The 13,934-nt window shown below is 49.6% G+C and overlaps 1 protein-coding gene across 3 annotated transcripts in view; it reads left to right on the top strand.

The window, feature by feature from the left end:
• Kazn (kazrin, periplakin interacting protein) overlaps positions 1-13,934 on the top strand; it is a 1,015,267-nt gene that overhangs the window by 258,598 nt on the left and 742,735 nt on the right. The window contains exon 2 of one of the 3 annotated variants that reach the window (XM_047558680.1): positions 7,667-7,824. In XM_047558680.1, the coding sequence (XP_047414636.1) occupies positions 7,667-7,824 (158 nt within the window). Of the gene's footprint in view, positions 1-7,666; positions 7,825-13,934 lie in introns of those variants that run through there. The other 2 variants (XR_007109512.1, XM_047558704.1) reach the window with 2 other exon arrangements.

Raw genomic sequence — 13,934 nt, 5'->3', positions numbered from 1 at the left:
AGGAGGGTGGGGCCGGGTGGGGCCGAGCTGGCCGTCTCCCGCAGAGCTTCCTGGACGTTCTTTGTTTCCTGCTGGACAAACACTTCTCTGTCCAAGCGCAGTCACGCGAAAGCGAGGGGCGTGGTGTTGAACTGAAAGACACCCCAGCTGCCACGTGCATGGACTCTTCCTTTTGAGGTGTGTCCCACCAGTGTTCCGGTCATTTATCACAGTGGCCCGTGGCTGCGTGACAGGTCACCCCACGGCTGAGCAGCGCAAACCAGTACGTCATCATGTTCTCGGTCTGTGGTCTGGGAACGGGTGTGGCTCAGAGGGGCAGCTCTGTTCTGTTCCCAGGGCAGGCGGCTGGGGCCATACCCGTGGGCCTCCATTGGGGTGGACGGCTGGCCCTGCTGCTTCTCCTCTAAGCTGCGTTTCCAGGGATTAGAATGTGCTGGAAGGTTTCTTCACTCACGCGTCTGGGACCTGAGATGGCCGGGACCATGGGGGCTGGGTAGCTTTCTCTTCCTAAGCTGTCCGTGCACGTGGACTCAGGTCACCTGCTTCCCAGAGTCGTGGACGGAAGCTACAGGCCTAGAATCCCAGGGTGCCACCTCGGTCTCTCAGGTCAGCCAGACGCGGGGCAGGGATTTAGGCTCCGCGTCTCGACAGGAGGCGTCAAAAATCGGAAGCTCATCTTGAATCTCTCACAAAGGGAGGCAGATGTCGGGGGTCTCAGGTGGGTGACCACACCGGGAAGGGGCGGCACAGGCCTCTTGACGGTCATCAGAACTTGCAGGTTGCAAGTGACAGAAGCCCAGCCTGGAGGGGCTGGAGGAGGGAGGGGTCCCGACCTGAGGAGGCTGCCGCTCAGTCCCGCGCTGTGCCCATGTGGCCAGCCTCTCCCGGCCCTCAGCTCCGCCTACCTGGTCACTGGGTTGGTGTGACCTCAGGCAGGACTGCTCATGTGACAGGTGAAAAGCCACGGTGGCCACACTTCCCACCTGTTTCCAGCCCCAACTGGAAAGGAGAGGCGTTTCTCTCTCTCTTAACAGTCCCGCCAAACCGTCCTGGGATGGCACCACGGCCCCCTCCAGAGCCCTCTGTGGCTGCCAGCGACCTGCCACGCTGGCATGGACCAGCCTGGACTCTGCGCCCGCCTCTGGGAGCTGGGCGTGGGTCAGCCCGCCGGGAACCTCACGCGGGGGTAGGTGCTTCTGCAAAAGGGAGGGAAACGTCGTTTATGAGAAGAGTCGCCAGACGAGAACGTGAGGCACCGTCACACACGCCTGTCAGGGCGCCTGCTCGAAAGCCGGGTGCACGTTCGCGGGAGGGGACACGTCTGCCTCCTGTCCTTACTGCACATGCTCAGCAGGCTCTGCTGGTTGGCCTTGTGTGGGACGCCCCGGCTGCTTGTGACCAAGGATCCAACACGCACAGGTGAGTCAAGGGCTGGGGCGTGACCACAGGTGGCAGGAGCACACACGTCTTCTGGGGTGACTCTGGGAGAGGCTTGCCAGTGGTCTCGTCCCTCACCTGTCCTCAGGGGCCAGGGGTTGATGCTGAGGGGGCAGGGCATGTGAACGGCCCTGGAGAGGGGACGAGAGAGGGGACTCACGTCTGGCCATGTTGCTCAGCAGCCTAGAGGGGACACGCAGGCTGAGAGCAATGCGGGGCTGCGGTGGGCGTGGGGTCTCTGCGGCCCAGGGCTTGTCTCGTCTGTGGCCGGCGGCCGTGGGGCGCGGTTTCGAGGGTGTGCAGTGCAGGGGCGCTGGCTAGCTGGCGGTCTGCTCCTCCGCGTTCGCTGAAGACAAGGGACTCAAAGTGTTGCCTTTGCCCCCCGCAGGCTTTTGAGCCCCGGGGTCTCAGCCTTGCGGAGAGGATGTGAGCGGCCAGGAGGTCCATACCCACAGGCCACCCCAGCTCACTCAGGTAGCAAGGACTTCGTAGCTACCCTGGGTCATCAATATAATAATTGGTTAACTTCAGCACGTCGAGGACCTGGGGACGGCTGGGGAGTGACTGCCACCAGAGCTCACGTGCTCCATACACCCGCCAGGCGCTGCGCTCCCGGGTTCGAGCAGACTCTCACCTTAAGTCCTCCGAGCAACGTGCTCTCCAGGTGGAAACCTGCCCGTGCCACCTCCTTGGGAGCTGGTCTTAAAGGAGGTGGTTAGGGTGGAGGGGTGGGCAGGTGGGGGACCGCGTGGGGGACCGGGCAGGGAGCGGTGTCCCCAGCAGCGCCGTGGTGGAGGTGCACGGGTGGGCAGGTGGAGCGGCACAGAGTGGGACCCCGTGCCCGGGCCCTGCTGGCAGGCCTCCGGCCTCTGTCACTGTGTCCACGATCTCCATCGGGGCCCCGATCCAGGTTCCTTCAGGAACAGTGGCACCTCCTCTGCAGAAGGCCCGCGGCTGTGGGTGAAGGAGGTGCTGCCTGTGAGGCGCTGGGGGTGCCAGTCAAAGAGCCGCTACTGATGACGATGAGGATCCGCGAGGGAACCTCAAGTGGAGGCTGGGGGGTCGCAGGTGGACGAGTCCAGGCCGCAGGGCCTCTCTGCCTGCCAGCCGCTCCGCCGCAGGCCTGCTCTGTGTCTGCTGAAGCCATCTTAGCCCAGTCCCTGCCCCTCCTCTCTGTGTGACCTGCGCACCGGCGTGTGGGGTGGGGTCTCTGGCCTAGTGCTGTTCCGGAGCAGCAGCCTGGAGCCGGGAAGATGGTGGGACTGGGCGCTGGCGGGCCACGGCCTTGGGCCTCATCTCCAGGGTGTGGAGCTTTGTGACCTTCAAATCCCTCACCTGCAGTAGGTCCTTAACAATCACAGCTGCTGCCGATATGCCCGGCACCTGGGCTACGAGTGACTGGTTCTAGTTGACCCGGGAAGCAGCAGAGGCTGAGATGTGACCCTGGGGTTTCTGACTCCAGAATCCACATTATTAGTGACTCATTATTCTGTACAAAGGATTCTAAAACCCCTGATGTATGACAGACACTTAATAAACTATCCTTTTTTATCATAATTGTATTATAGCTAGTTGGAGGGGTAGGCAGATTGAGAGCCAGACTTCCGAGCTCTAGTCTCAATCTAGCTGCATTTGTTGCATTCAAAAAATTTTCCAGAATGGCTTATTGTTTTGGTGAATACGAGTGCTACCTGGTGAATAGAATTTCATTCTTGCCCTCCAGGGAATCACCACCTAGTCTAGAGACTGTGTAATAGTCAGCCTTCACTAGGCTATGCTGCAGTAACAAACATCACCCAAATGTTGCCGCTTTATTGTAGCAAAGGTTTATTTTCCACTTCTATGTCTTCTTCATTCTGGAGTCCAGGCTGCCCTCACAGAAAGCAGGGAAGAATGACAGCAGAGTCAAAGGATGGCCTTTACAGATTCCGCCCTGGACATGGCTAAGTTCACATCTGCTCACATTTAATTGGTCCAAAGAAGTCACATATCACAGCCTGGCATTAATGAAGGCAGGAATTATGCTTCTCCCACAAGGAGGGTTACCAGGAAGGTCTCATTAAGGATAGGTTCAGGGGAGGGCATTTATCTGATCCAATCATTAAACCTACCACAGATGGATCCTTGAACAAGCAATTACAGTACAATGTGGTAAATTCTCTGGCAGTTTTCCATGCCTTGATCAGAGAACGGGAAAGCTTAACTCTTTCAGTCTGTGAGTTTAGAACAAAATAACATTTAGAGCAGGTACTGGGGACTAAGCCTCAACTATACAGAACAAGGATAGACAGGGTTGTAAGAGACACATTTTGAGAACCCCAAGTTCACCAGTCTAGCTAGAGGGGAAAGCAGTCATAGTAATTCTCTCCTCAGGACTGACCTAGAGCTTTCTGCCTATGGTAAGGGCTGTGTGTCTACAACCAAGGGACTTGGGACCTGGGGTATCCCCAGCATGACTGAGGGAGAAAGGCTCTTCTTGAGACCTGGGAGGACGCAGGGGGTGGCATGTGGCATGGACGAGGCAGAGCTTGGGTGGAGGCTTGGGATTTTATCTGGATATTCTTCTTATGGCTCAGCATTTCTCAAATGTCCTGCTCGCCACTCACACACAGAAGGTATAAAGAGAATTTTAAAATTTATCGTTACAACTCCAAACGATCATTGCTGTTGTCCGTAACTTGCTGAGGTGGAATTCAGCTGAGACCCGAAGCTAACATTCCCACTGAGGGGAACTCGTTCGCCTGCTGTTGGAACTGAATATCGTCAGAGGAAATATCCAGTAGGTTCCTATGGCTCTCCTACCCGTCTCTTCCCTCCTCGTGTGGGTCTCCCCTGGTCCTGGGATGCATTTCTATCCACGAGCCTCCCTCTGGTCATTCCTGGATTTGGTTGGGACATCTCCAACTCCAGGGACATCAAAGGACCCTGGAGGCAGGCAGTGGAGCTGTGTCCGATCTTCTCGGACCTAAAAGACCACGTGGCTGTCTCTTCTACCCTGATGTTGGCTGCCCTGCGTCAGCACGTGCCCAGAGGGACTTTCCCACCTGCTGCCCAGGGCAGGGCACGGCCTCAGAGAGCGGCTGCTTCAGACGGCACATCCACCTGGGGGTTTCTGTCTGTCTCTGTTGCAGAACGGGAATTTGGGGCCAGCAGGATTCAGGCCCCATATTTTCTAGCTCGCCTTTCTCTGCTTTAGCTGAGCGCTGCCCACAGTCCAGGAAGGGCCTTAGAGGCTCCTGAGCGCTGAGCACCTGCCCTGAGGTCATACCCCGGGCCTCCCGCCTCCAGGTGCCCCTCCTCCACGTGGGATTCTCCCCGCTGCAAAACCGGCTTGTTTTGATTTACTAGTTACCTCTTCATTGTTTTTGGAGCTTCCTCAAGGATTTAGAGCATGTATCTCTAACTTAACACGTTCTGCATGCAAATAACCCGACACCACTTTACGCACATATCCACCTCCACCTGCCCTCTCATCCTTTGTGCTATTATCGTCATATATTTTATATTTTGCTTCTATGTATGTGATCAACCCCATAATACCTTATTGTGGGTGGTTTTTTTTTTTTTTTTTTTTGCTTTAAACCATGAATTATCTTCTAGATGAATGGAAAGATGAGACAATTTTTGTCTTGGCAAACTGTGTTTCTGCCCATGTGTGTGAGCAGGCAATTCCCACCCAATGTCACTGTCTTCCTATCTAAAGAAATTCCCTGGGACACTTCTTTTCATGTGGGTCTGCTGGTGGTGAATTCTCTTAGTGTTTCTTCGTCTTAAAAAAAAAAAAGTCTTTCACCTTCATTTTTTGAACAATATCGTTGTTGGGTAGAGAATGCTAAGTTGGCGAGCTTTCTGCTTTCGGTAGCTTCCAAGTGTCACCGCTGTGTCTTCTGGTTTGCAGAGGTTCTGATGAGTGAGTCGACACCGTTGTTTCTCTGAACGGACTTGCCTTTTTACTTTGGCTGATTTTAAACTTTCCTCTTCTGTGTGTGTGTGTGTGCTTGTGCGTTAGTTAATGTGATTATAACATGCACTGGTGTGGCGTTCTTTGTCTACGTGCTCCTTAGGATTTACTGAGATTCTTGTGGGTTTATACCTCAACCAAATTTGGAAAAAAAAAAAATGTCATTCTTTCTTCAAAGCTGTCTCCACCCTCACCCTGCCACCCTGCCACCCTGCCACCCTGCACACGACTCAGTGTGAGGCAGCTCTGGGCCTGGCCGGGTCTCTACACCCTTGTGCTTTCATTTCAGATGGTTTTATTGCTATGATTTCAAGTTCACTGGTTTTCCTCTCTTGCATTGTCTAGTATGATATTAATCTCACCCAGGGAAAATTTCATTTCAGATATGACATTTTCCATCCCTAGAAGTTCTTTGGTTCTTATTTAAACATCCTATTTTTCTCCTCATTCTATCCACACTTTATCTTACAACCTTGAAGGTGCAGAGCACATCTTTAATACTGTCCTAACAGTTCCATTTGCTAATACCATCACTTTGGTTATTTCTAGGTCTGTTTCTAAGTACTGATTTTTTTCTCTGGTTAGAATCACATTATCTTGCTCCTTTTTATGTCTGGTAATTTTTTTATTGAATATTAAATATTATAAACTTTACTTTTTGGAGTACTAGAATTTGTTATACCAAAAAGTACTCAGATTTGTCTAGAAGGTATTTTAGTTACTTGCAGATTATTGGCTGGATCCTTTCAGTGTTTATTTTTAAAGCCTTCCTTTTCCCCCGCCGAGGGGCCGTAGTAGCCTTTATTCTAGGGATCACTGGGCTTCATTTCTAAAGCTGAGCTTCTGAGCTTTCTCCTGAATGTGCCCTGTGTTCCAACAAAGTCCCTCACTTTGCCTGGTGTGTGAGCCAACGACTGTGGCCCCGTGTGATCCCTGGGAATTATTTGGCTTATTGCTCCCCAGGAACTGTTTTCTCCTGGAAGTCCGGCTTGCCTGAGCATACAAGGTTTTAGCCTACCTCTATGCAGGACTGATATGCAGCCCACAATTCAAAGAAATCAATGCACATTTCTGGAAATTGCTATGTGACTTCCCCCTCAGTCCTCTGTCCAGCAAATGTGAGCTCACTTAACCTTCCCGATCTGTCTCCTTCAGTGAGACTCAGTGATTCTGCTGGGGGATGCACTTGGACTGACTTTCTCTGTTGAAATCTAGAAAGTCTTTCCTTTCCAAACATGTGGAAATGACAGGACTGAGCTTGGTTTCCCCCTTTCTCAAGGACCAGAGACCCCGGCTGTCTGCGGTTCACAACGTCTACAACACTGCCCATCTTTCTGGTTATTTACAGCAAGACAGGCTCTCTTGCTACCTTTGGCCAGAAGCAGAAGAGTTCAAAACATTTCCTGTGTACCAGTTTGCTGATTATTTCTTTCCTCTTCATAACTGTGGTTAATGTGGTAACTTTACTGAGATCACTTACTAATTTTGGGCTTACAAGCGTCGATCTACCTGAAAATTACACCAATTCTAGAAGGAAAGGCACTTTCAGTCAAGGAGATGTAAGCAAATTAATTGAACGATATTTATTGAGCACCTTCTACTTGCTGGGTAGCTGTTCCGACGGTTGGAGATGAGAGGAAACAGATAAAAACAAAACAAAGCACAAAACACAATGGCCCTCTGCTCTATCCAGTGCACGGGAGAGAAAGTAGAGAAAGGGACAAAGAGCCTAATAAATAAGTGAAATCTTAAGATCTATAGCGTGTCAGATGGTAAGTGCTAGGGGAGTCCTGGGGAAATAATGGCCCTCCCAGCTCACGCGTGGCACTGATTGGAAAACATGGCTGGGGTCCCTTCATAAACTTTAATGACAGGGGCCATCTGCTTAGAGGTAAAACAGCCAACCGTATTACCATGAACGTAAATCTGGCGTGGGACCGTCCCCTCCTGCCCTGTTAATCTCTGTGGTCTATAAACTTACCACAAAGTCACATCCACACATCTAGATGCAAACTTGCTCCTTGGCGGTTTCTCTGGTGAGGCTGGAGGCCCCGCGAGGTGGTTCCCATGTCCGTGAGTGCATCCCCAGAGCACCCAGAGACTTGAGCCTTGGATGGTGGTTAGTGCACACTGGTCAGCACGAGCAGAAGGACCTCGTGATACCTGCCTGGTTGTTCCCACCCTGGCCTTTCCCCCAAAGGTGGCCGCTGCTTCCTCTTGGAAAGGTACTAATTTTGACTTCATTTTCCCTTCTTTCTCCTTCCACAGCCGTGCAATCTCTACATACCCTAAATGACCAGATTTCCCATTTTATTGTCACCAAGTCAAAGGCACTGGAGGAAGACAAGGACCCCTTTCTACCCGCTGAGAAGGAGACTCTGAAGGGTTCCATGATATTGATGAGGCACCTCTTAATGGATGCTCAGGTAAAGGATCAATAGAAATTCCACACAGAGGAGCCATTATTGTTACTATTTTTATTATCGCCACCATCATTGTTTATTATTATTAACTTATTATTGTTATTATCATTATTATTGTTATAAGTATAAGCTCTTTAAGGATGTTCGATAACCAGATCTGCGGGAAGTTGCCTTTGTGATAAACAACCCTATAACAGACATTTTGATACAGAACTGGATTTCTGATGAGGTCTGATTTGGGATTTGCTATTAAAATGACTTGTGTTGAAGTCAAAGTAATAGGGCTTAAAAATAATATATGTGTTGTCTCTGAGAGTTTAACAGATCTCCCATTAGCCTTGGAAAAGTGAAAATCCATTTACATACCAACTTGGCAGGCATCAAAGCTGGCAAAGGCATTGGAGTGGAGCGGATACTTATCCCCAACTGCATCTCTGAGTAGCTAATGAATATTTGGTGTATTTGATGTACCACCCAGTAAGTGAATCTGCACTGTTGTTTTTTGTTTTTTTTTCCAATGTTAGCAGTGAATTTATTACAGAAGGTATTTAGCCCATCACGTGCTTTTGTTGAGATGTTATTTTTCAAGGTGTCTCTGGGCACGCTATTACATTGAAATATTTAAATATAATCTATCTCCTCCTTCTGTCTTTGTTGGTGGGTCTCTCCAGATATATTGATAGGCAAACACCAGGTGTCTTTGGGGAGTCACTGGGTTTCTATGTTTGGGAAGGCAAGCTGCACTAGGTTTTACTGTCGTTTCTACCTCTTGGAACCTGGAAGTGTTTCAGGAGCTGTCCTTTGGGTCTGGTGCTGCTCTGTGCTGGTCTGCCCAGGAAGGCTTTCTCCCTGGGCCTGGTTTCTGATGAGTAGCCGTGAGGTCAGTGTGGTTGGTGGTCGCCTGCGTCCAGCTCCGGATCCGAGCTTTGAACTGTGGTTTCTTGCTTTTGCTTCTCCCACGGTGGTGTTGCATGTTTTTGTCTGTAAACCAGTCTCACCACCTGGATCTTGTGCCGCTAAGACTTTGACTAGGGACGGTTTTGTGCGTCTCTCCTCTGTCAGCCTGGGAGCCACCCTGGGGGTGTTTTGAGCCCCTGGCTGAGGGTGCCCCACATTATGCAGAGCCTTTCATTCCCATCCAGCCTCCCACTCTCTCCTGTATTGTGAGCAGCCTTCAGCGTCTGCTTCCTCCCCAGCCTGCCTGGGAGAAAGGAAAGATTCTGAAGTCTCAACAGCCTTTTTTTTTTTTTTTTTTTAATTCAGAAGAAAAGGAAATTTGGAGCAATTTACTGAATAAAACAGCAAATTGTTCTTGAAAGGATTAGCTCTCCTCACTGACTGGACCCAATCCTCCTGCCAACAGCCCAGCCCCAGCAACCATCGAAACGAATCCCCAAAGACTTTGTGCAAATTCTTGTTTGCAAAATCTAAGAGGCTGAAAAACCCATTCATTTTTTTTTCCCCTCTCTCCTTTGTGTCTGAGTTTACTAATGCCTAGAACTGGACTTCAGAAACCTTTAACGCCCAAGGGAAGTTGGGTAACGGGGACTAGCCCACAGTCAGGCAGTAAGAGTAACTTCTAGTGCTCTGTGGCACGCTAGGATGACTGTGTTCACAACGATCTATTGCCTATTTTATAAAGAACTGGAAGAAAGGGGTTCGAAAGTTCCTGGTACAAAGAAATGGAAAATATTTAAAAAGTAGAAATGCTAATTACCCTGATTTGGTCATTACACATTTTATATATGTGAATTATCATACTGTACCTCAAAATATGTATGACTACTCTTAAGAAAAGTTTCATATTGCTTAAGGAAAGATTTTTTCTCCCTGAATTTCTCATTCACTTGACACCTTTAATCCTTAGTGGTATTGGTAGCTATGTTTCCCTTTTCTACATAAGGAGGTTCAAATATCCCATATAATGTGGTTACTGTGTAGAAATATTCTCTCATTTTTTTCCTGGTCCCAAATCAATGCACACGAGAATGTTCCCATTTAAGTAGCTTGATAAAATATAACTGTACAGTTGATGAGTATCCAAGTTGCATACTCTAAAATCAAGGTGGATTCAATCTGGAAGAAAAATGTCACGGATAGTCAGGCAGGAACAACATGTGGAATCTGGGAAACTTGTTGTCTCTTTAGCCTCTTGATGTGCAAAGATTCTCAATCTTGTCTTTTAGACTAATAAAGGAGAAAGTGGGTCCCGGTTAGTTTAGTCCAAAAATTCCACCCCCCTGTCTTTTCTCCCAAACCCACTAACTTTTTAAAACATCGTAGTTGTGAGCCTAGATCCCTAGCTGAAGTCAGAGAGAATCACATCACTTAATTCCCCCAGGCTCAAAGAATCTCTGAAAGGTCCTGCCTCTAGCTAGTGCTTCCATGTTTATAAAATGCTAAGGAGCCTCAGCTCTGGGGAATGGCCAGGGTGGTATGTGACTTCAAGTCTAGGAGCGTTCCTCTAGAAATACGTTATTTTGATGAGAATCTTTATTGTAAACAGTTTTTGGAAATTCAATGATTTCCCAACTATTTTTAAACACCACTTCTTGCCTCACTTCCAAAGACAAATATCTCATATTCTAAGTTCATCAGTAGTGGGAAGTCAACAGAAGGGAAAGGTAACTCGTGTGTGCACGCTTCCGCTTGGGTGCACTGGAGGAAGTTCGTGGAAGGTCTGCCGTAGGTCCGTGTGTTGCGGGATGCAGTAAACTCTTCACCAGGGAGAGCTACGTCCCTTAGCTTGGTTGGCATAATAGCTCTCTCAGTTCCAGGCCCGAAGGGCCCTTAATAGTATTAGATTAGGATGAAATACTCTGACATCAGTTTAGGAGTTGATGAACTCAGGCAAAAAGTATTCCAGGGCACCCGGAGCTGCTTGGAGAGAGACTGCTTACAAGGCATAATCGATTCAAGTCACATCTGTCTTGGAAGCAATAAATCCTGCTCAGGAGAATGTCAAAGGCAAACGCGTTGCTGTGCTATGAAATTCCACCTCCGAGGATTATAAGACAGTGTGCACCGCGCAGACGCATCTCCCAAGTATAATGGGGATGCCAGAGATGATTGGCAGGCCTGATGATCGGGCCTGGAGGAGGCAGTGGCGAAGGCAGCCTCTCACGTGGCCAGCCCAGAGGTCATCTATTCATTCCCTAAATATTCCCTCCATGTCTCCAGCGTGGAGAAAGGCAGAGCCCCTCTGTCTGCCTCCTGTCCCCCTTCCAGTCTGCCAGCTCCCAAATTCAATGAGGCATCCCACTCAGATGGCATCTGAAACCCGATCTCACGGCTTCCATTCCTGGGAGCGCCGTCTCTACCCGAAGTGCCGACTCAGCTGCATGAGCGATTAGATTCCTGACACGGGAGAGGCCGTTCGTTGGGGTAGAGATGAATTCTTCGCCGCGTACTGTGTGACTGCATGCCAAGAGGGGCTGATTACAGAGAATTAAATCTCCTATTGGCAGTTCTCTCCCTTGTCCCCCTCAAGACCTGGGATCATTATTTATTAAGCAAATGCTAGAAAAACCAGCAAGGAGGCTTTGTCTGCAATAGAGGCGTCCTCGCCCCCACGCCACACCCCTTGAAAGCTGAGTACCGAAGTCCGTGGACCTGGGGGCTCCTTCTGCTGGCCACGGGATGGAGACTGGCCAGGGAAGGGCCAGGTTTCACTGACCCACAGCCACCGCCAGGCCAGAGCAGGAGACTCCTCTGCCCAGAACGAGGCTTGGGCTGGCTCTTGAGGTGGGGGCTCCTCTTAAGAGGCCAGTCCCAGGCACACCCTTCCAGGGGCTCAGCTCTAGGAACGAAGTGAGAAAGTCTTGAAAAATAAAAGGAAAACCACACAAGTGACATCTCCAAGCCCGTCAGAGCTCAAGACGGAAGTCAGACGTGAGGCAGGACGTGGAGGCCGCAAACTTTACCCTTGCACATCCCTCCGCCTGTTCTTTCCCCTCTTCTCTTTGCTTTTTGCTTCCTTTCCCTTCCCTTCCCTCCTTCCCCTGCCCCACCTCCTCGTCCTGTCTTCTCCCTTCAAGTTCTCCTCCCGCCTCAGCCTCCCCTTCTTTGATCGGCAACATCAGTCTTGTTGGAGGCACGGAATGATTGATAGGCTGCTTTTTCCTTTGCTTCTCTTCTTTCCCCTTCTCTCTTCTCATCTGTACTTTTCCCTCTCGTTTGTGCTGAAATCTCTGCGTTTCCCTCACCAAGCAAGAGCCTGCAGCAGCCCCCGGAGGCAGAGCCGCCAGCTGGAGGTCAGCCCAGCATCCAGGAGGGAGCTGGGGCCCCGGGATGGAAGATCTGGGCTGGCGTGCGCCTTGGGTGGCTTCATCTTTCTTTTCTGTTTTTAAAAAAATGACCTAGCCGACTCCCTGGGTGGGTTATGATTTCCAATTACTTTCAGGTGAAATCAGGCTGAGTCAATATGAGCAGCTCAACTATTTAGATGAGAAAGAAGAGGAAGCTTCAGGTCAGGTTCCTGACAATCAGCTAGGGAGGGTCGGCTCAGCCAGTCTCCATCACATCCCAGGACACCCTGGGATGGTACTATTACAGAGGCTCACGTCAGCTAGATCCTCCTGTTATTAGCACTTCTCTCCCCTGTTTATGAGGTCAGTACCGTGGTCCAGGTAGGGCACTGCTACAGTCACCCAGCTCTCCAGCTACTGCTGGCTTCAGCCCAGGCCCACGTATTGATAGCCCTAGAGCACATCTCGCCCTCCTGTCGCACAGACGAGGCACCAGAAGACCCCTGCCCTAAGAGGGTCTCTAGCGCTGGCTGCAGTGCTGAGAAGCCCTTTGAGTGTAAGTTCTTCTTGTTACCCTCTGAGATATGGACCAGGACCATTGCCTAGGTTGCTGTCAGCAGAGAAGAACAAGGAGCAAACAGGCAAAGCTTTCCGTCCAAGAAAATGACCCAGGGCTATTTCGAAGTCCCCTCACCCTACCCTTAAGATTTCCACCTCTTAAGCATCATAGGAGAAATACATACTCCAATGAGGCTGAAGAATTCAGTTCACCTAACGGAAAGGATAAGCTGATTATGCAAGAGTCTGAGCTCACCCCTCCAGCGCCGCGTGTGCGCGTGTGCCGCTCGCTCGCCCTGTGCGTTTAGAGAAGCCTGTGTATTTATTTCCATCCTCAGTCGCAGAGCTATGAAATCTGCAGGCCTGAAGCTCAGCATCTGATATAACTCACAAGTGCACTTCCCATTCTGCCACAGTGATCTGGATCTTTTAACGCTATTTTTATTTAAATAAATAAAACTTAACCTGCAGGCAGTGCAGGCTTGGATACGACCCCATCAGGTACAGAGCGCTTCTGTGGTCACCTTCCTGCTCAGAAGAAACGGAAGGTGACGGGAAACTGCAAGGCTGTCTGCTCAGCTGTGCCTGGGTACCTTTTTTTTTTTTTAAGTTAATAGAGAAAAGTAGTCTCTTCTGAGACCTCTGTCACTTTTGTGAAATCCGTAAGGTGGAATGTAGGGGAATGCAAAGCTGTTTTCAGTATTTATTGTGCAAATATACAGGTGTAGGTAGAAATGAGATTCAGAAAAAAGATGGACTCAAGTCCTCTTGTCTTCTGAAGGAAGAGAGAGTCTCGGGATGGGGACTGTTGAAATAAGAAGTCTACTAGACTGGTATTGGTGGCACTAAAAGGGACTGTGATGATTACTGTCACATCATACAGGGTTTTTTTGTTTGCACCTGTTTTGGTACCAGGGATTGAACTCAGGGGTGCTTAACCACTGAGCCACATCCCCAACCCTTTTTATTTTATTTTTTTATTTTGATACAGGATCTCTCTAAGTTGCTTATGGTCTCACTAAGTTGCTGATGCTGACTTTGAACTCTCGATCTTCCCGCCTCAGCCTCCCAAGCTGCTGGGATTACAGGCCGTACAGCTTTTATGCAGCATTTTTAGAAATGTAAATTTCAGATAAAGTGTTTATTTTAATGATATACACTTAAATGTTGACCACATAGAATCAGACCTAATGGCTGATGGTCCCTGTTACAGTAAAGGCAATCCGACATAGTAAGAAAATCATGGAAGGAAGGTTGGGGGTGGGGAATCAGTTAGGGCTCTTTGGTTGTCAGCAATAGAGACCAACT

This window comes from Sciurus carolinensis, chromosome 1, assembly GCF_902686445.1.
Source record: "Sciurus carolinensis chromosome 1, mSciCar1.2, whole genome shotgun sequence".
NCBI lineage: Eukaryota > Metazoa > Chordata > Mammalia > Rodentia > Sciuridae > Sciurus > Sciurus carolinensis.
Note: the sequence above shows the minus strand (reverse complement) of the source record. Positions and strands in the feature narration are given on the sequence as shown.